Source organism: Hypomesus nipponensis, chromosome 6, assembly GCF_054491055.1.
Source record: "Hypomesus nipponensis isolate SF chromosome 6, ASM5449105v1, whole genome shotgun sequence".
Classification (NCBI taxonomy): domain Eukaryota; kingdom Metazoa; phylum Chordata; class Actinopteri; order Osmeriformes; family Osmeridae; genus Hypomesus; species Hypomesus nipponensis.
The window spans coordinates 4,162,379-4,186,161 of record NC_140366.1 but is presented as its reverse complement, the minus strand read 5'-3'; the positions used below and the strand labels follow the sequence as shown (position 1 = coordinate 4,186,161).

The 23,783-nt window shown below is 42.0% G+C and overlaps 1 protein-coding gene across 1 annotated transcript; it reads right to left on the bottom strand.

The window, feature by feature from the left end:
* Positions 1 to 309: 309 nt before the first annotated feature.
* Positions 310 to 16,123, bottom strand: LOC146286453 (apolipoprotein B-100-like). The gene is made up of 28 exons (XM_084699379.1): positions 16,029 to 16,123; positions 15,748 to 15,783; positions 15,508 to 15,620; positions 15,252 to 15,397; positions 14,992 to 15,139; positions 14,624 to 14,776; positions 14,402 to 14,526; positions 14,230 to 14,315; positions 13,636 to 14,086; positions 13,428 to 13,542; positions 13,185 to 13,331; positions 12,864 to 13,075; positions 12,545 to 12,740; positions 12,282 to 12,461; positions 11,006 to 11,200; positions 10,743 to 10,913; positions 10,453 to 10,658; positions 10,174 to 10,356; positions 9,967 to 10,097; positions 9,634 to 9,844; positions 9,362 to 9,534; positions 9,069 to 9,232; positions 8,879 to 8,988; positions 8,380 to 8,753; positions 2,240 to 8,266; positions 2,014 to 2,125; positions 1,637 to 1,823; positions 310 to 1,508 (listed from the first exon to the last, which is right to left on the bottom strand). Exons 1-28 carry the CDS (start codon positions 16,081 to 16,083, stop codon positions 510 to 512), a joined length of 11,406 nt encoding a protein of 3,801 aa, XP_084555505.1. The 5' UTR covers positions 16,084 to 16,123; the 3' UTR covers positions 310 to 509.
* Between the last annotated feature and the right edge of the window lie 7,660 nt (positions 16,124 to 23,783).

The window sequence follows — 23,783 nt, the reverse complement described above, 5'->3', positions numbered from 1 at the left end:
CAAATCACTTCACTGTATTAAGGGGGGAGGTACACAAACAACTCACACTCCATCCAGTTGTTTAGTAGCCAACATCCTTATACTACAGGGATTTGATTTCCATTGTTTTGATAGGCATGATCAAATGAGGACTGACTTACTGGACAACATTTCAATTGGCATTTCAAAAACATGTTTTTGGGGCATAATGTCACTTAAAGGCATTGACATGTAATAAACCTCATGACTGTTCTGATTATGTAACCCTCAATTCAGAATGATTTATTTTGAATGTATTTTGCATGTAAATAAACAATTGAACCCAAAATATTGTTATTTAGCATGAAGCGTTTTTATTAATGCTCATTAACTGCATAATACATGTTACAGACAAAAGAAAAGGTGTCAACAAAGTTGGTGCTATATATCACAAAAAAGAAAGCACTTGTTCGAGCTAAATGTCCATCATTGTAAGTAAGCAATTTGTCAAACAGATTGATAGTACTTTGTTTTCAATTCATTAAGGCAGTTTACTGGTGGAAGTTGAAGGGAAGGTCAATCTCAAGCCTTCCTCCGTTAACTTTCACATAACCCTGGGCCTCCACTGAAGCATTCTGCAGGTAAGCAGATACGACGTAGTTGAACTGGCTCAACAAAGAGTTAACCACCTCTATGACGTGATCAATTATGCCATTGACCTGCTCCATGTTGACATGAGTATTGACCTGGTCTAGGACATTCTTGATCAAGGAGACAAGGTTTCCATAGATAGCATTGATGTACATGGCAACCACATCCAGGATGTCAGACTTTAGAGTGTCAACAAACTCCTGGGCCATCTCAACGACAGCTGTCTGTGTCTCACCCAGCTTTTCTAGGAACATGTCAAAGCTCTCCAGATGCTTGATAAGATCCACAATCTGGGCCAGGATGCTCTTCACACTGGTTCTAGCCTCGTCAATAATCTGAGCGCCGGACATGACTGTACCAATTGGCATAGTGACCTGAATATTGCTGATCTCGTCCATTATGACATTGAAGGTACTCTCTACATTGGCAAAGAGCAAACTAATAGCCCGATCGAGCAACTGAGCAATGCCAGTGGTCAGCTTCTTGAGGACTTCAGGCAGAGTGGTCATGTCTTCTGATCCAGGCAACTTGAACTGGGTTTCACGCAGAAACTTGACGGCAGCATCCAGGAAGACCTGGACGGTCTTCTGGTACTGGACAACTGTGTTCCTGAAGAGGATGGACAGTTGGCTCAAATCTGCAGCATGGTTGTTAGCTGTGTTGTATGCCTCCTCACTAAGTTTGATGAATGCACTCTTCAGCTCAGACACCTGTCCAAACAGTTGGTACTTGTCAGCAAAGTGGTTGATAGTAGATGTAATGGCAGGAAGTCTGTCTTTCAGGCCCATGAGCATGTCATTAGGTGCATCCATGTTGTAGGCAATCTTTAGCCTCATCCTCTCAGTGTCTTGAACAGACGCTCTAATGATTAGGATGTCCACATCATCCTCAGGGGCAGACTGTTAGAAGGAGAGACATAGTTAGCACACATCAATCTTTAATTACTTAACTTGTTTTTAGACTTATGGAAAGGATCATATTAATAGAAAATTCACTATATTGGTGCCACAATGGTAGATGTACTCACAGTGTAACGGCTGTAGAGTCTAGCATTCAGCTGAGACGGAGTCCTTCCCTGGACCTGTAGACCCAAGAACCCAGTGGATGGAGCAGAGACAGAAGCACTGATTCCATCACTGCGGGCAGTGTAGCGGATGTTCACATCAGTGAAGGTAGGGCTGGTGATGTCCACATTTAGGGTGAGTCCGGAGTCACTGAAAAACAATATAAAAAGATGGTAATCTTGGGTTAGAGAAGATAACATCAACATTTATTAAACAGATGTTCACATTTCCTACAACGGACAATTATGATTATTTTCAAACTCATTTGAGCAACATGATTGTAACGATCCTAAATAAGACCGAGGCAGATTACATTTAGAGGCCTGTTGTGAAATCTTACCTCATGGCCTGGGTAAGAACATGCTGAATGTCCATGGTCAGGTCAGCGTGTGTAAAGACAGCTTTACCAGTCAGACTCAGCAAGGCATTCTCAAGGCCAGCAGTGGCAGAAGCTGATAAAACCAAGAAGTGTCTCTTTCAGCATTTTCCAATGAGATAAGGTAAAAATAGGTGCAGTGTATGGCAGTGAAGTGTCACTATAATTCTTAAAATACTGTAAAACTCACCATCCAGATCATAATCCAGGAAGACAATGATAGAGGTAGCAGAAGACTTGAGGGTAACTTTGAAGACAGGGGCATCACCCTCAATCTCAGCTGCCAGACTTGAAGTGTACACAGGCGTGACAATCTTGGCAGTGGTAGAAACCTTTTGTTTGGGGGCTGTCAGGTCAACAACAGTCTTCTCGAAGATGGTTATGTCACCAAAGGTGCTTGGCTGAGACATGGCAATCTCAACATCAGCATTCAGGCTGGTTGTTGGTGCAAGATCAATGGTAGCCTGGACTACATGCTTCCCATTGGTGGTGAAGGTCACCACATTAGCCACGTTGTTGCTAGCAACCTTAAGAACTACATAAACACGGGTCAGGGAAGCCTCCACAGCCAGGTTCTCATCCACATCAATTTCAAGGATCTTGGTCTCACCATCGTTGAGTACAGCATTGGCAATGAGCTTTGAAGTGGAGCGCAGACCATCAACATTCAAGTACATGTTAGCCTCATTATCCAGAGCAGCCAGAAGTGGGTAGGTCTCCAGGATAGTACCATCAAGTTTGCCCTTAGTAAAAGTCTCCATGGAAATGTATTCAAGATTTCCCTCCAGTTTTAGGCTACTGTCAAGATCTGCCTTACCAACTGCATTGATAAGGGGCATGTGGAAATCACCCTTCAGCTTCAGTGTGGATGCAGCATTTGCACTGGTTTTGAGGTCTGCAACAAACCGCTGGTTGGCCTCAAGGTTGAGGGTGGGCAGGGCAATCTTAGCAACAGTAGACACAGAGACATCAACTTCCATGTTGTCTGTGTTCAGGGTGATTGAGCTGTCATGTGTTCCCTCAATGTGGGGGTTCTCCAGAGACAGAGCAGTGGCCAGTTTTAGCCCTCTCTTGGTGGTCAGGCTGGTGGTGCCATCAAGCTTTGCTTTCAGAGCATCAAACACAGAGGCAGAGGTTGCACCCAGGCGGAATACAAGGTCATCCTCAGTATAGAGTCCAGCATTGGCATTCAGATTAATGATAGCAGACTTGAATGACAATTCTGTAATCAGGTTACCAAAAGAAGGTATTCTGACCAATCCCAGGTGAACAAGGGGGGCAAACTGGCTCTTCTGGTATACAATCTTAGCATTCACATCAACAGTCTGCTCAGTGGTGGTCAATATCTGCTTTATGCCAGTGTGCTCATACAGATTCACATTGCTGATGGCTGGGGTGTGGATGTCAACAAAGGGTACATGAATCTCTGGAATGTTGATAGGAGTGGTCAGGAAGTCAATATTTGCCTCACCATCCATAGCTGCAAAGATGCCTGCCTCATTATTGTTATTGTCAATGGTCATGTTGTAGGAGTATTTGAACTGGTTCAAGCGAACAAGAGCCACATTGTTGATATGTTGACCATCAGGCTTAATGGTGGCAAAGCAATCATTCTGGAGATCTATTTTGGCGGTCAGAGCCTCGCTGATGGTGAGCTTAGTGTTTCCCTTGTTCTGAAAGTCAAGAACAACCTCAACTGGAGAAATCACAAAATTGAAAGAGTTAGAAAGAATTCCACTGAGTACACCAAAAAGCTCAGAGTCATGGGTTGCCTTCAACTCAACCTTCAAATCTCCCATGTTAGCGTGTCCAGAAGCCTGCACCAGGCTGCTCTTTACAGCAGGGCCCTCTGCTTCAGAACGGGCATCAAATTTGAAGTAACTGAGTGTTACAGCTTCAGCATTTACGATCTGCTTCATCTTCAGAATGGCAGTGTCCGTGTCACTAGCAAAGGTCAGCTTAGCAGTGCTGGGATTGAGGGTTAAGTGTAAGTCACTCTTGTGGGTGCCGTCATGGGAGTTGAACTTGGCAGTGCCTTCATTTCCAATAGTCAGAACGATTGTGGTACCCTCCTGGCGAGCAACTGCCTTTGAAGTGAGAGCAGTCTCACTGCTTAGCCCAATGATTGGGAAGTTCAGCTGGTGGTTATAAGTGGTGTCAACAGAGGCAGACATACCAACCTCAGTGGCAAAGAAGACGTTATTAACAATGTCAGCTGTATAGGGGGCAGTTGTAGCCTTGACTGTGGTCTTAGCTGAGGCCTGAGCTGCTATGCCATATATTGTTACTGAGGCCTTGTGGTCAACAGCAAGAGCATAATGGGTTAATTTGAATGTCTGCGCCAAAATCAAACGGCTCATCTTGGGGATAGCAATGCGAGCAGTCGAATCCAGATTGTAATTGAGGATCTCAAAGGTGGGAGATGTGGCCTGGGAGGTGAGGAATGCGGTTAACTGAGGAGTCATCTCATTTTCAGTTGAGTTCTGGAGCTCAACTGATGTCCTAAGGTTGTAAATGGGACTGCTGATTTTAACTTCACCATAGAGCTTTCCAAAGGATGGGATCATGACCTCACTGGGGATTATTGGCAGCTTGATCTCAGGGATTTGGAGAGCAGGAATCTCCAACAGCTTCTCAATGGGCACATGAGGGAGAGATGGGAGTGATAACTCTGGAAGGGTGATCTCTGGGAGGGTAAATTCAGGAAGTGCAGGCAGGTAATTCAATGTCAGTTCTCCAAAGAATTCATCCACATCAAACATCTTGATCTCAAAGTTGGAAATAAAATCAATTAGCTCAACGATTCTCTGCTTGATATCATCAACGGTAATGGTTATAGCAGGCACAGTGTAGAAACCGAGGACAGTAAACTCAGGGATGTCCAACTGTGTTGGTATTTCAGCCCCTTGAAGCTTCTCAAGTGTAATCTTCAAGGAAGGTACAACAAAGTCTGTAAGAGGGATGGTAAATGAGGGGAGGTCTAGTTCAGTTGCCTTCAGTCCAGTGACAATGCCCTCAACAATCTGCTTCACTTCACCAACAATTGGCTGCTCAGCAATCACACTCTTAATAACCTCAACCACATTGACTAACGCATCAGTGATGATAGTGATGGCCTTGGTATAGTAACTGTTCACCAACTGCAGGTAGGAAAGAATCTCAGCTTTCACATCCATTTCAGCGATCTTCTGCTTAAGAGTATCAAGGACAGCCTTTAGGTCATTCAGCATGGCATGGTCAACTACATCCCTCACTTTTTTGATCATGTCTGCAACTTTGATTTCCCTTAGTTGTTCAATGGAGGTCATTACAGATGACAGAACAAAGTTGACAAACTCTCTTGTAGCTTCAAACTTCTGTGGAATTTCAAGTGCCTTAATCAGCTCATTCAGGTAGGTGGTGTAGCCACTGATCATCTGGTTGACCTCATCCACATGAGCATTGTAGTCAAATGACTTGATCTGCTGGACAACAGAATCTAGATACTCATTCAAGTGATCAATCACCTGCTTCATCTCAGTAGCTTTCAGGTAGTCGATGGCTTCCTCCAGCACCTGCATTACCTTGGCAGGAATATCAATGGATTTCAGACTGTTTGCCACCACTTGAATAGTTTCATCAATTTTGAACTGCTGAATGAGTTCCAAAACCTTCTCCAGGATGGCCTCAACTTTCTTGTCAGCTTCTAATTGGACAATAACTTCTCTTAGCTTTCCATGGAGAGCATTGACTTTTCCAATGATGTCAAAGTCTAGAATCACTTCCTTGACAGAATCCACAAACTTGCTGATTACGTCGGTGGGTATCTGAGCCATCAGCTCCTCAATGTGGGCTTCTAGGTGTAAGGAGGCAATGAAGCTCTTCAGATCCTCAAGGAATTTGGATGTGTCAAAGCTCTGTATAAACTGTTTCAAGACATCAAGAACCTGCTCCACCGTGGCCTTAACATCAATGTCATGCAGGAAAGCAATGCTGGTGTCCTTCAGTTTCTGCATATCGATCTGCTTGATCAGCTCATCAATGGTCTCAATCACAGCAACAATCATAGCTCTGATGTCATACTCTTCATAGAAGGCGTTCATCTCCTGCTGAATTCTTTGGATGACAGTTTCAGACAGAGTACCACTTATAATCACTTCCTTGGTAGCAGCAACAATGATCTCTATGCGGGATGCAATGTCAGCCAGCAGTGCCTCAATGGCAGACTTAAGGCTAGCAAGAGTGGCTTCCAGATCTTCTACAGTTATAGCATACTCCTGGGTGAGGGCAATAAGGTTCTGTTTAAGCTGGACAGCCTTTCCTTCCAGGTTCAGTTGAACAGCAAAGTCACTAATACGCTGGGGCAGAGCCTCAAGCTTAGCCTTGATTTCATCATTGTTGAGGTAATTCTGCAATGCCTCTGCCATGCTCACACTGGTGATCTTGATGCTTTCCAGGATTGCTGGCAAACTTTCAATCAGTGGCAGCTGAATAAAGTGACTGTCTGTGTTTTTATCATACTTAAGGAAGCCAGAAATGGTGAATTCCTGGTTTTCACTGTCATCTGTGTTCAGGAGGTTAGTGATGAGTGTGCTGGAGACTTCCAATCCAAGCTTTTCAGCATTGTGGTAGGCTTCCACTTCCTGGTTGAGGGCATGGTTGTTCACCTTGGACTTCAACCTAAATATGGCTTTCTGCTCCTGAGGAGTCATAAGTGCATCTATCTTGTTGTCAACTGTGGTCTCCAAAGAGAAGCCATTGTCAAGCAGCTGGGTGACTGAGGCTCTGCATTCGTGGGAGCAAGCTAAAGCCAGGGGCTGTGCTTTAATGAGGAATTTGTCATAGAGTTGAGCGCTCTGCTTGCCGTACAGGGTTAAGTCACCATCGGCATTGAAGATGGCATCAAGATTGAAGTCAAAAGGAATGACACTGGCACGGATGGTGTGGTCGAAGCGGAGAGGCTGGGAGTTGAAGCGAGCGTCATTGTGGATCCTGGCAGCAAGACCAACAACTTCAAGTTCTGTGTTCTGGCTCATGTGGGTTCCAAGGAGTTTTCCAATGGTACTGCACTTAGCATTGGCAGTCAGGTCAGCGTAGTTAATCTCATAGGTGTGCTTGATCTCCTCCTCACCATATGCAGCCTTCAAGCTTCCAGTAAAGTCCAATTTGTAGAGCTCTGCCTTCAGCTGAGCCTCATTGACCAGGTTGGCATCCAGTACCTTCAAGTGGTTGTTCACATTTGCTGAGGCAGTGTAGGGCTGCAGGTCAATGGTAATATCATGAGTGTATGATGTTCTCTCAGTGACAATGGCTTCAGCCTTTGAGGTGAAGGCCAATGTAGACAGAGTGAGGGTTAGAGCATTGGTGTTTTCAACCTTAACATCATTCAGTGCAGCCTTGGTATCGATGGACAGGGTTGCCTTGGAAGAATCAAGTCCAGCAGCAAAGGTGTTCTCAACAATCAGGGGACTCCGGAGGGTTGTAGTGCCACTTGTGGCCAAGCCATCCTTATTCATAGTCAGAGTGGCCTTATGTGTAGCGTCATGCTCAAACAGCTTAATATTACCATCACTGTTCACAGCCAGACCATTGACATCTAGGGAGGCAGTAACTAAAGAGTAGACACGATTCTCAGTGTGGTCAGCATTGGTTTCCATCTTTAGAGTGACTGCTCCAGCCCCAGCAGAGGCCTCAGCCTGGTTGTGGATCTTCATGCCAAGAGTGAGTGCATTTGAGTCACATTTCAGGGACAGCTTGTTCTCCTTGAAAGAAAGCTCAGCAGCATGAGTCAGGAGGTCTTTAAATGCGTTGGTGTTAGACACAACAGACAACTCACCATTGCTGAAGGATGCTGTTAGGGTGTTCTGGGCACTAACCAGAGTTGAATCGATCTTAAGCGAAGAATCAATCTTTGCCTCTGGCCTGAATGGGAAGACCGAGAAAGACTGGGTGGCGGTGGTACTGACGTAAACCGGTCCTGCCTTAACTGTTCCCTCCACATTGCTCTCAGCAGTGATTTCTTCAGCATTGAAGCCAACCAGGCCAGTGTGCTCCACAGCTACATTTAGACCCAGGGGACTTGTTGCTTCAATTTTGCTGCTGGATTTGACATTGATCTTGTCTGTCACTGTACCAACTTCTGTGATGCTGATACTGGCATCAATGAGCTTGTGGCTCACAGAGGTCTGCACATGCGCCTTGATGGAGTCAGCTGGAGTGCTGGCGACCAGTCCAGAACCTATAAATGAAATGTGAAGAAAAAGGTACATTTATTCACAAATTTTAGAAAGCATTTTGGAGAGTTTCCTCGTGCACTCATACAGTTTGGTACAAAGAATATGGAAATTGCACCTTCAATTTTGATGGAGAGGATGTCCACTGGGGAGTTGCCTGCTAATTCGATCTTGGCTGAGTAGCTTGGGGTCTCAACAGCATCCCTACCAGCAGAAGCGGAAGCCTCCAAATTGTACAAATTGCTGTTTACCTTGCTGGAAACTTCAGCTTTTCCAAAGAGAGGCACAAACAGAGTGATTGTCTCAGGAACAAATAGTTCAGGGATGGGAATCTGCATGGAGTGAACCTCAAGGCCAAACTTGGGCAGAGATAGGTGTGGGGTGGTCAAGGCAGGTGGGAAGTTGAGCTCTTCAGTGGATTTTCCTCCAAGAGGCATTGGGAGTGTGAGAGTGAAGCGGTCATCGTTGAAATGATACGCAGCCTTAGCCTCACTGTAAAATGCCAACATGATATATATCTATATATTGTATTTAATACATACATAATTGTAATTGGTCATATATACATCACCTGTTAGAGCTACTTAACATGTTGTTATATAATCAATATAACTTACATGTTCAAAAAGAGTTTCTCTGGAAGAGTAATCTCTGGCATCTCGGGTACTCTCAGAGTCTGAATGTAGGGGATATCAGCAGCATATTTCTCCAAGTAGATGTTGGTTGCCTGGAATCATATTTCTTGTTAAGATTTAATCTAGACATGATCTCAATAAATCAAAATGGTATTTCAAACTTAAACTTTACCTCCACAGACTTGGTGAGGATGTGGCGGACCTTCATGTCAGTATGGCCCACATGCAGATCAAGGGCATCATTGACAATCTTCTTGATTTCCTCAATGTTAGGTAGGATGTTCTGGATCTCAGAGTTCATGTCAGAATTGACTTCCGCCTTAATCTTGCTGTTGTCTAGGAGGTGAGAATAATAATGTATCAACTGAGATATGCAGAGAATTGAAGAATTTGTGAACTCGTTTTCCAAAGATATCTATGGTGATCCATAGAGATCTAAAGTAAAATTATTGAATGCCATTGTACCATATTTTAGGGAGATTTTCTGCACTGAGGTTGTCTCAGGGAGCTTGATGTCACTCTCAAGCTCCAGTTCTAGTTCTTCATCATGCTTCAGATGGGCTGTGACTGTGGCATCAGCCTTCAGAGATGGGACAAGCAGCTGGACCTGCAGCATAGCGTCCTTCAAGGCCTCAATTCTGAGAGAAAACAAATCGTGAGCTCCCAGTTTTGGGTGATGACAAATCACAGGTTGATTCAAAGAAATGAACACATGTGGTACTGCAATGTCATCTTACTTGGCATGGCCAACCAGAGATAACTGGGGGATGTTCTTATTGATGAGATCAATGGAGATGGAGTGTGTTCCTTTGCCCTTTGTGTTTTCATCAACAACACCCAGTCTTAGTCCAACCTCCAGGTCATAGTTAGGGATCTGGATGTCAGTGGTGATGACATGTTTCCTCCTGTTGTACTTCACAGTTGCTGTGGCCTCAGTGGGCTCAGCACCTGTTTTACAGATTAAAAAGATAGAGTTCAGCCTCCACAAGAAACAAAAATGTTTTGTTGTAGAAAATATTGTATTATATTTTGTAATTTAGCTTAAAATATGTTGGGGATGAAAGTAATACCTTCTGCTTTTAGGACCATCTTCACAGTGTCAACCTTCTGGTTACCTTCTTCTCCCTCCATGAGGAGTTCGTAGGTGACGGTGGCGGAGTATTCAGACACATCACCTGTAGGGTGGAGCTCCACAGCAAGCCTTAAAAGAATTGTGTGTCCATTAGAATTTCACCCCCCCAAAAAATTAAAATTTTAAATAAATGTCAAGCACTTACTTGCTGTCACCAGTGAAGGGGAAGTAGGGGACAGTATCATGAGAGCTTGCATCAGTGTACTGCAGGACAGTGCAGTACTTCACTCCAGCAAAGGCAGGTGTGCATTCAGAAACATCAACTTTGTCTTCCACAATGGGGAGTATTTTCTTCACCTCAGCAGAGGTCACAGCTATCAAGGAGTTACTGTAAGTGGAGAAGAGAAAGTTAGTTTAGTTTGTGCTGTTATTGGTTTGTTATGATTATCATCATTATGACATTTAGTTGTTGTTTGACACTAACGTGATGCTGATCAGCTTGGCAGGGCTCTGGAGAGCGGGGATGGTCAGCTTGACTTCACTCTCAGACAAAGCAATCTTAGCTCTGAGACCACTCTCGTGGTACAGGTTGGTGTGCATCTCCAGGCCAGACAGGACATACTCAGGGATATGAGAGCCAACATGGGTCACAAACTCAACTCCAGCCGAGGGCATGAAGGAGAACTCAGCCTAAATGGAACAAAGCATGTACAATAAGTCAAATAACGTAATGCCAGTAATAAAGAATTATGCTTGTAAATAATAAAAGTATACCATGTTTGCAGCATTTTGAGCAATGCCTCCCTTGATACCAGGGGTGAAGGTACCAGAAAGGGATATCTTCAGAGGCACACCAGTACCAGTTGGCAAGAAGAATTCATTGTCCATGAAGATGTAATGGGCAAAGACCTCATTGTCCTCCTTGGTCATCAGTCCCTTAATCAGCTACAACCAGTATTAAAACGATGTTTAATTGAAGAAGCATTAGGATTTATAATAATGAAAATTGGGACTGAAGTAATTTTCTGTATACATACATCAGTGGGGAACATCTTCATCATGTTGTCAATCATCATAGCTGTAGAGTAGGCCATTTCTTCCATGTCTTTGGTCTTGAGGTACCCCAGCTCATTTCCCATCAGTCTCAGATAAACCATAGCCTCAGGGGATTCCTGAGCCTTCAGATCCCTCACCAGTTTGTTGAGGTTGCGTCCGATTTCCCTCATTAGATTCTGGAAAGTATGTAATATGATTTTTAAAGGTATGCTGTTATAGAAGTTGCTGATTAATCAAAAATGTAAGTGATTAGACTTGGCTTGCAAATGGCAACTGTCCTGATTGCATTTAAATTGACCTCAAATTATGTAACAGTGTAACTTTTGCAACTGGTAGTAGGAACCTATCCACCAACATCCTGGTAAAGTTTTACTGCTGCACGGTCGAGAGCATTATGACCAACTGTGCCACAGTCTGGTACAATGGGTGCTCTGCGGCCGACCGGAAGTCCCTGCAGTAGGTGGTGAAAATCACCCAGCGCATTGTTGGTGTCCAACTCCCTGCCATCAAAGATCTCTAACACAAGCACTTTCTTTGGAGAGCGCGTTGCATCATCAGAGACCTCACAACCAAGCCACAAACAGTTTGCCCCCTTGCCATCAAGCAAACACTACAGGTCTCTTTATTCCCTCACCAGCAGGCTTTAGAACAATTTCTTCCCAGCTGCTGTTACTCTGCTGAACTCTGTGACCCGGCGCTAGCCTACATGCTCTGCTTCCTCCTGCCCTACACACTACTCCCCATTTATTTTGGCATTTGCACAACACATACGGTTCCTTCTAACAATCGCAAATGTTTTTTTTGCAAATGAATCTATGCAGGCCAGTCATGTTTTTCAACATCACAATGACGAAATATTTCTGTAAGGATGGCTTTGTGCAAGGGGGTATTATCAAGCCGAAACAGGAAAGGACCTTCCCCAAATTGTTAACACAAAGTTTGAAGCACAGACATGTCTACAATTACATTTTATGCTATAGCATTAATTTTTACAACATTTGAAGCCCAAAACCATGAAAAACTCTCTGGCACTCTCTCTCTGGATAAGAGCGTCTGCTAAATGACTAAATGTAAAACAGACCCCAGTGTTAATTGTCTTGACGCCTGAAGCGAGTTCCAGTTCAATTTGGTGTTAATGTCCATGATTTTGGAATGAGAGGTTCAATACTGTGCCATGTCCACATACTATTGGCCATAGTACAGAAGTGCATATCTGAAGTGTATATTTGTTCAATAAGTGTGCATTATTTTGAATACCTGTCTCTTCTTCCTGTCAGACTTCAGAGCAGGCACCATGTTCTTTAGGACCTCATTTATCTCATGGGGTATTTTGTCAGAAACAAAGAACATGGTCTTCAGTACTGTGTCAGGGAAGAAGCCTTTCTCGCCAAACAGAGCCTCAACTGTTGGCTCCAGTCCTTTACCTTCCATGCCAACCTAAGAAGTCAAGATTTAATTATCAGACAAATGTAAACTGTGATGTCTGTGCAGAAAAAGCCAAAAAGGGTTTACTTTTTTACCTCAAACATGTCAATATCATAGCCAAAAGCTTTCAGGGTCATCTCCAGCATTACTTCCTTAGGCATGTAGCTAGTACCCTCGAAGATCATGTTGCCTTCAACAGATGCAACCTTGTAATTGCGGGAGAATTTAGTGGGATCCATGACTGGTCCAACCTCATTACCCTGAAAAGCATCAAGGATCTTCTGTCTTAGTCTGTAAGGAGGAAATAATATATGGTATGAGTGATTAAAAACAAGCATGATGAAAGACAAAGAATAAGGACGTTTATCTAAGATAGTATATAGTATGCGAATATCTGACAGTTGTTTTACATACTCTTGGGACTCAGGCTCAGTGGAGGCCAAGATGTTGGTCACATGGGACATGACAAAGCTTTTAGCTTGCTGGTTCTCCTCAATAGGCAAGGCGGCAGCCAGTTGAGCCAGTTCACTTGACTGAGGATCCTTTATCAACACTAGATAGGCAGCAACACGCTTCTGCAGAGGGCTAGCACCGTCCAGAAGGACCTGCATGAGTATTTCTCTTCCCTGTGACAAGAAAGACAACTTAACTTTAGTAGGGAAGCAAATCATATAAATACATCACTGTGGTATTGGATTTTGTTTTTACTAAACAATGGTTCCTAGTTTGGCTTGCCTCCTCAGGAACAGGTGTCTGTCTGTAGGCCTGGATTGCAGCTTGCTGGACCTCCAGGGTGGCAGAGGGCTGGTTCACGCACTGGATAACAGCTGTCCTTAGGGCAGGGCTGGCAGCTCCCATAGCAGCAGCCATGTTACCAATAACCTGTAAACAGAATAAGAAAATGTTAGTCTTTCACTTAGGCACCTTATGTTAAGAGTTAGAGCAAAAGTTAGCTATTTTGTTTGACGGACATCTCACCCTCAGGGCCATGAAAATATGTTCCTGGTCACCAGAGCAGTCCCCTAACTGGGCAGCCATAAACTCAGCAACAGCAGAGATCTCAGGGGTCAACTTTCCTTCAGCCTTGTAGAACCTTGTATGAAAATATATTAGATAAAAAAGGGCCATCAAGACACAATTTTACCATTCTACCTTGGGTCACTATGCTAAATTAGCATTCTCTCACCTCTTGACAGTATTGCTCAGAGCATACATGATGGACTTGCTCTGCTTGTATTGAGCCATAGCCAGCATGTCGTTGACCAGTAGGGCAGAGGGGTTAGGCAACAGGCCCATGGTGAACACAGCAGCATCAACCTCAACAGCTGAGGTATCAAAGGTCCTGAGGATTTGCATGAGGGCACTGCTACATTCTGGTGTGCCGCACTGGGCTAGAACCTGGTATGTCAGGGGGCCGGAAATTTCTAGGGCCTCTGGAACAGCAGGGCTCAGAGTCTCTTGCTTCATTCCGCGGACCATGCTCACAAGTTTCTGGAAGAGGTGGGCTCTATTCTCTCCGTTGTTGGACTGAGACAAAGTAGCCAGTTCTCTCAGGACAGCTAGTGCTGCATCCTTGTCCTGAACAACACTCTTATCTTCAGCAGCCTCCATAGCCAGACCCTTGAGATTAGCCTCATCTGCAAAAGGACAAAGAGTATCATTGGAAGGTATCATTGGTATGTTGCACAATGTTTGTTTAAGATTAACAATTAAGCAAAGCATATATAATTTAATTTGACAGTCAGTAAGTTGGCAAAAATTTAATTCAGAAGATGCTTACTGTGTTCAAAGACTCTGTCATTGTAGATGGAAACCTCCAGCAGAGTCAAAGACTGCTTGCCAACGTTGGTAACTCCATATTGTCCCCTATGGGAATATTGTACATGTTAGAGACCGTTGAATGTCACTTTTCCTCAGATGTGTCATGGAACTTAGGGTTTGATGAGACTCACTTGTGAGAAAAAGGCACCAAGATGTGGTTTTCAGTGCAGGCACCAGAGGTCATGTGCCTGTTCTCATTATCAAACTTGTAGTTGCAGGTCTGAGAGCTCCTGATCAGCTGGGCAAGAGGGTAGTGCTGTAGGAGGAAAAGTGTTATGGTTGTGAATTGTTTTGAGGGGGTGTAATTACATTTCACAGTAGTGACAACAGTCATTCATTTATGGAAGTCTCACCATGCCAGATATGAGGGCCAGGGGGCTGGTATGGTCCCTCTGGGGAACGAAATTGTCACATCTGGACAGGTCCCTGGTGAGGGTAATATCAGTGGCAATGTTCTCTCTAGCATTGACAGTATTTTCGGTCTTACACATGCCATGAATGGTAGGCTAAAAGAAAAGAAAAGGTGGTAAGTTTCTCATATCTTTATGTCCAAGCCAAATTTCCTTCATCTTGAATCTCAATGCTGCAAAAATACATTTCACAGGCAAAGTTAAACATGGTTCAATTGAAAAAGGAAAATGCACACAGCAAAAACTAATAAAATGTATTATGGCATCTTTAGTTAGTTTTATGGATGTTTGTTTTTGACGGATGAACATACCAGTCTCTTGTTCTTGTCCTCCTCCAGCAGGGGCACAGCAAGGGCAGAGACAATACCCCTCTTAATGTTCAGGATGGTCATGGGCTCATCCTCCTCAGGGTACAATTTCACATCATACACTCCCTCAACCACAACCTTCAGAGGATGTCTAAAGTGACAAAACAATGATATAATTTTAGCTCTTTAAAAATACATATTAGAGGTGCTTTACATCGGCAGCCTAACCCAAATGAAATCCAATAGAAAAAAAAAATACACACCTCTCCATGGCAGCTGCAAAGGCATCAGAGCCAGCAGCAGGTCCGAACACAGGGTTGCCCTCTGCATCCGTATCAACCACCTCACTTAGGCTACAGCCTGTGGTGCGCAGAATGTAACTGCAGCTCTGAGGAACTTCAATTTCAACCTACAAACAGAGGTAAGTGTTACAAAAACTGCATACAACCACGTTAGGGAGGTCATAATTAATTTGTTGATGGACAGAAGAAAGGCTGAGCGGTCTGAAATAGTACATACTTTACAAGAGCCTTTAGGTCCATTTCTGAGTTGGGATGCTCCATTTATGGCATTCAGGGACTCTGCTTCATACTGGTATTCATACTTGTGGAAAGTCTTGTACCTTTGTCCCACTAGAGGATAAGATAATCTTTTCATTCAAACAGTCGAACATGTCATGTCAAGTTAGAAGTGCTGTTGACAACACAAGTCTTGCCAAAGCTAGTCATAAATAAGACCGAAAATTACGTAAGGACATACGCAAGCAGGATGAATGTTCTTCTTCCTCTTGGGCGTCTGCATGGAATAGAGATATATGTAGAAGTTCAAGGATTTTGTAAAATACAAACGGCAATGAAGGTAATTTAAACTAACGTTTATTAATTATTTAGATAATAATTTGTTTCAGGCAAAAATAACAGTTTGTGAAAAAACGAACTCAAAGGAAAATACTTAATTATTTTCAGAAACTGCTTCTGTTTTTTGTTCAGTATTGAGTCACTGAAAACATCTTGAACATTTTAAGTAGTCTTTATACTTACAGGCCGAGGCGAGGGTGCTTAAAAGCAAAAAAAGATAGAGCTTGGTTTCACCCATAATGGGTTCGTTGAAGCTCTCTCCTTGGTGGTTGGCGAGTACTCAAGCGAGACTAATTTCTGACTCCCAGCACAGGCCTTTTATACCTCATAGGACAGAGGAACAGATAGTAGGAGGTACAGATAGTACTGTCCCAATTCCAAAGTCCAAGCCATACGTCTGTGTGGAGGGACAAAGGCAACTAGCTCCCAATGGATATGATAACTAATTTGCAGAATCAGTCTTTTTGTATAGGCTAGGTCCAACATGTTAGCTCAAGTTAGTAGAACATTAGCACATTTAACATTCTCTTCTGCATTTGCATCATACCTTTATGAGTTACGTAATTCCCTTTGTCTCTGCCTTATCTGAATTTGTCTTTACAAATTACTTATTTTATTATCTCCTGTTTTATGAAACCTATAAACTATCTGACAAGAAAAGATGGTGAAGATGTCTCTCTCTCACAAACACTCTTTCTCTCTCAGTGAGCCAAAGTAAAAGAGCTTAGAGCACCTGGTATTCCTTGGTGATCTCCCATCCAAATATTAACCAGGCCCAACCCTGCTTCGCTTCCAAAACTGAGTTACATCAGGGTGGTTGTCCATAAACGAGGTGAAGACAGGTTGACAGTCTAAGTCACTCGGGGTCACGACATGCACTACTATGCATATCCTGAATTTACCTTATGTTCAAGTAGCAGATGCCTTAATCCAAAGCGACATACAAATTATGCATAGAAAGTATAGAAGATCAAGGATCAGAAGTGCATAGTTCGACAATCACAATTGTGTATGATGGTAAATTAGGGTCATAACGATTTGCATTGGTAAAATTGTATGTAAGCTCGAAATAAAAGATTTGTATTTTCGAAACCTGAATTTCAAAAGTGCCAAAAAGATTTGTATCTATGAAAACTCGATTTTCAAAAGCGCACAAAAATATCAGTTTGCTTCCCACTTTCAATTTAGTGTGCTTAAACTTTTGGTTGTGTTTCATCATATTAGGGACAAAAAATAAAATAAAGGCCGAGCCCACTGCTCTGCTGAGTTACACCCACCAATGTGCTGATTGGACCACTTCTTCTACTCTTGTTATACCCCAAAATTCGAATGTGCTAGCTAGTTGCAACATTTATATTAAAAAGTAGAAGTGTTTAGGTAGTTTAAACACTCAATTGGGCAGGATTAGGGTTTCATACACAGCGCTCCCCTGTGTCAACGACATGTAATAGCTGTTAACATTGCATGTATGGAAGACTAAGTGTGCCATAAGTAAATACATAAATAAATACATAAATAAGAAATATTTTGAGTGATTTGAAGTTGCATGTCTTTCAAAAGAAACACACATTTCATTTAAATGATGTGGCACATTTCAATTTTAATGCAAAGGACTGGACATAACCCATTTCATGGAGCTGTCCTCATGTGCTTGGAGCATTGTGAGCTGAGCTGTCAATCAAGTAGCAGACATACAAGTTTCAGTCTTATTGAAACACAATTGGGCCACTTTGAAAACTATTTAATCAGATATGTTATTGTTAACATGTGTCAGCCACGTTCATTGAAGCAAGCACATGATCTGGTAGAGGGTCAGAGAAGTGTGTGTGTGTGTGTTAGTTGTGCCAGGCTGCCAGCACTGTTCTACAGCTCAATACGAGGTATACACCTTTACAGGTTACGTTTTAGGACCATAAAAAAATATCAGGAAAATACAATATTTTATAAAACATAAAACACTGCTTTCAATGAGGACAGCTCTATCAAATGCCCCTTTGCAAGGAAAATGAAATGCACATTTCTCAGTATTTTTTATTTATGGCATATTGAGTCCTCCATATTCATGCAATATCGCCTTCTTTAGCATCTCGTGTGAATTTTAATTGTGTCACATGACAACATAACAAAGTCACACAAAAATAGCATGTCACTGGTTCATTATCTGCATCTGGTGTTATGGAAATGATTAAGTCTCCAGTGGGAAATTGTTACAGAAATACCAACAACTATGGAACCATTAATAACAAGAATGAATTACATACATGGGAAAACATTTTGTTTTTTGGAGTTCCAAATTGTATTTATATATTGCTGAGCATCATTTACAGTGAGGCAAAATAGTATTTGATCCCCTGCTGATTTTGTACATTGGCCCACTGACAAATAAATTATCAGTCAATAATTTTTATGGTAAGTTTTTTGAACAGTGAGAGACAGAATAACAACAACAAAAAACTTTGTTATAAATTGATTTAGTACTTGGTGGCAAAACCCTTGTTGGCAATCACAGTGGTCAGACATGTCTTGTAGTTGGCCACAAGGTTTGCACACATCTCAGGAGGGATTTTGTCCCACTCCTCTTTGCAGATCTTCTCCAAGTAATTCGAGGCTTACATTTGGCAACTCTGACTAGGCCACTCCAGGACTTCTTAATGTGCTTTTTCTTGAGCCACTTCTTTGTTGCCTTGGCCATGTGTTTTTTTTCATTGTCATGCTGGAATACCCATCCATGACCCATTTTCAATGCCCTGGCTGAGGGAAGGAGGTTCTCACCCAAGCTTTGATGGTACATGACCCTGTCCATTGCCCCTTTGATGCAGTGAAGTTGTCCTGTCCCCTTAAAAGAAAAACACCACCAAAGCATAATGTTTCCACCTCCGTGTTTGACGGTGGGGATGGTGTTCTTGGGGTCATAGGCAGCACTCCTCCAAACACGGCAAGTTGAGTTGATACCAAAGAGCTTGATTTTGGTCTCATCTGACCACAACACTTTGGTCACTTTGGGACCTTACGGGCACTGCAGGATTTCAGTCCTTCACGGCGTAGTGTGTTAGCAATTGTTTTCTTGGTGACCAAGGTTCCAGCTGCCTTGAGATCATTGACAAGATCCTCCCAATTAGTTCAGAATTCCTTGGATACCAAGGGAGATCGACAGTTCTGTTGTGTTTCTTCCATTTGCGAATAATCGCACCAACTTTTGTCACCTTCTCATCAAGCTGCTTGGCGATGGTCTTGTTGTCCATTCAAGCCTTGTGTAGGTATACAATCTTGTCCCTGACATCCTTGGACAGGTCTCAAGGTCTTGGCCATGAGAGTTTGGAATCTGATTGATTGCTTCTGTGGACAGGTGTCTTTTATACAGGTAACAAACAGAAATTAGGAGCACTCCGTTGAAGAGTGTGCTCCTAATCTCAGCTTTTTACCTGTATAAAAGACACCTGAGAGCCAGAAGTCTTTCTGATTGAGAGGGGGTCAAATACTTATATAACAAATCTTTTGATATTTTGACATGCGTTTTTCTGGATTTTCTTGTGGTTTTCTGCCTCTCACTGTTCAAATAAACCTACCATTAAAATTATAGACTGATCATTTCTTTGTCAGTGGGCAAATGTACAAAATCAGCAGGGGATCAAATAATTGTTTTCCTCACTGTACATATTTTCAATAAATATCATATTTTATTCTGCCACTTTTTCACCTGTAATACTAACGGATAGTGTAGGTAAATGTTCAATGTATGGACTATTGCATTCAAATTTAGACACTCGGCCATGCAATCGTCTCCCACGCCAATCGTCTCTCCTTCGCTGCTACAGTTTTCCATCTCAAGGTAAATCATCTAACAGGTTATACACATTTTCTTAAACATGCTTTCTGGAATACACCCCTGGTATTATTTTTCTCATACATTTCTTTATTCAGATTCCCATTAACTTGACGTGATGAACAAACTGTTTGCAAGTCTTCCGGGTGTTGACACAAAAACAAAACTAACAACCAACTATCACACTATATCAATAACACATACAGGCACAACAAGCCAATTTCAAAAGATCAGAAAATAATGAAATAACTATTTACATGAAACAATTATCAAAAGCAACCAACACTCTGATTTCCCCTAGCTATCATGGGGCCTGTAGGGCCTTTGGAACCCACTACCCACCTACGGCCAAGTCTGTCAACTCCTCCTCTCTCCGCCATCTCAGCTGACATCATCTCCGACACTGCCCTCACACTGAACGTCACTGCCATTAAGCTGTCACCTACAACCACACTCTCCACTCGCCTTGACAATATTGCCTCCGTAAAAACCAAACCTGTCTCCTTGACACACTCCCAACCCTTGGTACACCAATCAAATTCACCATCTCAAAGCCAAGGGCTGTCAACTGGATGGACTTTCCTGAAATAACTGGTCTGACTCTCCACTTGAATGGGTACAAATTCCATGTCAGGTTCCTCACTCAGGTGGTAGGTGACTAGGGAGAAGGAATGCAACATCCAAAATACATATACAGGACAACTATGTGGGGTGACAATAGGTAAAGAACAATCTGGAATAAAGAATTGGGTAACAACACACGATACAATACAACTTTACAATCCATTTTCTTTAAATTTGTCCTTAGCTTCACTTACTGCAGTTTATATTAAACTTTGAAGAACTCTGAAGAACATATAAAACATGCACCACACAGAACACACACACACAACACTCACATTACAAACACAATAACCATGGAGAATGGCCATGCAGGCAGTGTCAAATAAAAAAATTAATCAAAGACCCATACTTCCCTACACCACAAACTTGCCTATCCGATTACTTAACCTTTTCTCTAATCTGTTAGACAAAAATGTGGACACATGCTGACTCCCAATCTAATGTACATATTCAACTGATTACCTATATGATGCAATGTTTACCCATGGGTCTCTTACGTAGCCCTTCTCCAAGTGTGCAAAGTGCAGAGAAAAGACCCGCACACACAAATACTTTTGGTTGTACCTAAATACTTTAATGAAGTAGCTCTTGAGCTCTTGTAGCTCTGAAGTTGCTCTGTTCTTCCCCTGGTCCATCATCATGGTCTTATCATTATCGTCGGCCTGTACCGTTGATCCAGTCTTAACAGGTTGTCCTGTTTCCTCATTTATCATACTAATGCACAGTGCCCGTGATGCAATCAGTGATTAAGATGTCAGTGAAACACACATATACAGATTACTTTAACTGTAGATTGTGCATAGTGCCCGTGATACCTTTGGTGGCACACACACATATTCCTGGAATTATAGATAGGACACAGTGCCCTTGATGCAGCTGGTGATGATTCTTTTCAGTGATTTCTCCAATCACAAATTCTCTGTCATCTCTCTTAAGTATTTGTTCAACCTCCACATCATCTATTTTAGTCAAATTGCCAATAGTCAATAGCTTACATTCATGCAAATGATTATGTAGCCTTCGTTTATCCGCTGTTTTCTATGTTATCAATTGCGTATCCCTTACAAAAAAGAAGTATACTTCAAGTTTATTTTGTAAGTATACTTAGTATAAAAAGTACACTATTATCATGTTACTTAAAGTATACTAGCAGTGTACTTATTTATATACTATTTTTGTACGAAGTAAACTGAATTGGCACACTTTTTAGGTCATTTAGTACACCTTAATGTACACTTATAGTGTATTTCAAGGTTTAATTTTGAATACTGTAAAGTAGCCTGTGTAGTGCACTTTCAGTTCATCAAGTATACTTCCTAAAGTACTTAAAAGTATACCTTGGAATACTCTAAAGTAACCTGTGTAGTGTACTTTCAGTTCATGAAGTATACTTCCTAAAGAGCCTCAAAGTTTACTTTACAATACTTTCAAGTGCACTTTTGTGCACAAGTTTAATATGACTTACTAATAAATAAAAATGTTTAGGGGCCCCTCAGACGCCTCAGATCTTCCATCACATGGAAAGAACGGGGCCCTCACAAAGTTACACTGCAGATTCTGAAAGAAACTACTTAATGCACAAGCGTCAATGTTTACTGAATTCAGCTGTTCAAATGAAACGTAACAGTCATTTAACTCATGGTTACAATCGTAAACCAGCACAACAATGACAATAACCACGCAACATAACACTACATTCTAAGCAGACACATTTAAAAAACAAAATTCATGAAGTTACATTCGTATTTCGAACAAACGGCAAACTTATCAGCAAATTTTAACACTATTTGCCTCCTTGCATCATGGGAATTGACTAGCCAATGAGCCACACTATCTTCACTATTTCACGTTGTTATTTCGTTCTTCAGTCAGTTTGACAGTATAACCTTCAAATTTTCAAGTAGCTTTTTTTTCCATTAATTCTCCAATTGATAATTATGAGTATAAGAGTATAGGGCTTCAGAATGTTTTGGCAGTAATTAAGGTTACAGCTTCAGTAACAAAAAAAGATTAAATGTGCAATGCATAATAGATTTTCATAGACATTAATAATTAGAATGAGATGGATCTAAAAAATGTAACCTGTCATGTACTTAAAAATTATTTGGACTGTTTTTGCTGTATAATAATAGAAAACGCACATCCTACTCCAGAAGAAATGTATACCAGTTTTTAAGCATACTTCTTAAAAGTATATCAAAAGTGAACTATTTTCGAAGCATATTTAAAAGCACATCAAAAGTTAACTATTTTTTAAGTATACTTCTTACTAAAGTTATCTATTTTCAAAGAACACTTCTTAGAAGTGTATCAAAGGTGGACTAAAAGTGTACTATCCATATTTTAGTATACTTATAGCATACTTTAATATACTTATTTTTTGTAAGGGATGTTGTGTTATGTTGATCAAAATGTAATTAGATTGGTTCTCTGTTAAATTGTTTTATCCCCACAAACAGCTATGTAGCCAGTATGTATCGGTGAAACTCAGTCCTCAGGTAATTAATAGGCCACCCGCATCAACTTATAGCTGGCTGTTCGTTGGCGCAGTTAGTGGTGGCGTGTAGGATGACAGAGGTGGCAGGTTCGAACCCAACACGATACGTGCACAATTCCGATACCATTGACCATTTTAAAATGTCATATTTTATAATTATATCCTGGCCATGGATGCATTAATCATTGCTGCCATTCCAAGATGTCAGGTAGAAAGCAATTAATTAATGAATTTTGACCCCCTGACGGGGAGGGGAGAGAATGTCACTCTTGCCTGTCTTCAAAACTTGAGAGCCCTGGTTACACTATCAGGGCTTTAAAAAACTGTTGACTTGCTCAAGTAGGCAAATAGCTAGAAGAACATAACATTTCATAAGAAATTCAGTAAGCAACGCTGTAAGACCCAGTGAAATGTTATACAGCTAGCAAACTAACGTTAGCTAGCATTACTACGACATAACGTTAGCCAGCATCGCTACGGCTAACTCTAACTACTTCGGTAGGCTATCCTCAGTATTTGCAAGCTATCTAAACGTAGTGATGGGCAAATCGAGGCTTTTCGAAACACCGAGACAAGTGAAACATTGGAGTCGGGGCTTTTGAAACAAGAGTGTATGGCTGCAGCCTGCAGCCTCCCGCTTCATGCCCTCCCATCTCATGCCCTCCCGTCTCATGCTTCTACTTTTCAAAATAAAAGCTTGTCTGGTCCGGTATTTCTCCTTTCTACTTTGGTGTACGTGTTTTTTTAAGCTAGACTACAAACTAAAAATCCATTCTAGCAGCCTGGGAGGCCCGGTTGAGTTTAGACGTCACAACGACGGTTGAGGTTAGGATTAATTTAAGGCCAGGAGTCGTAGCAGAGGTCGAGGTTAAGGTTAGGCACAACCACGATGGTTGGGGGACAATGATGGTCGGTACAGCACACCGTGCATTTTGTCATCTGCGGTGTGTTCTTTTTTTTTAAGACAGTGATGTGTACCTTAAGGAAAATCACA

Coding starts and splice junctions, on each gene's coding strand:
- LOC146286453 (XM_084699379.1), bottom strand. CDS start 16,083: ATGGGTGAAACCAAGCTCTATCTTTTTTTGCTTTTAAGCACCCTCGCC. Junction 8,989..9,068: donor TCCTCACCAAGTCTGTGGAG/GTAAAGTTTAAG, acceptor ATATGATTCCAG/GCAACCAACATCTACTTGGA. Junction 1,509..1,636: donor GACTCTACAGCCGTTACACT/GTGAGTACATCT, acceptor TCCTTCTAACAG/TCTGCCCCTGAGGATGATGT.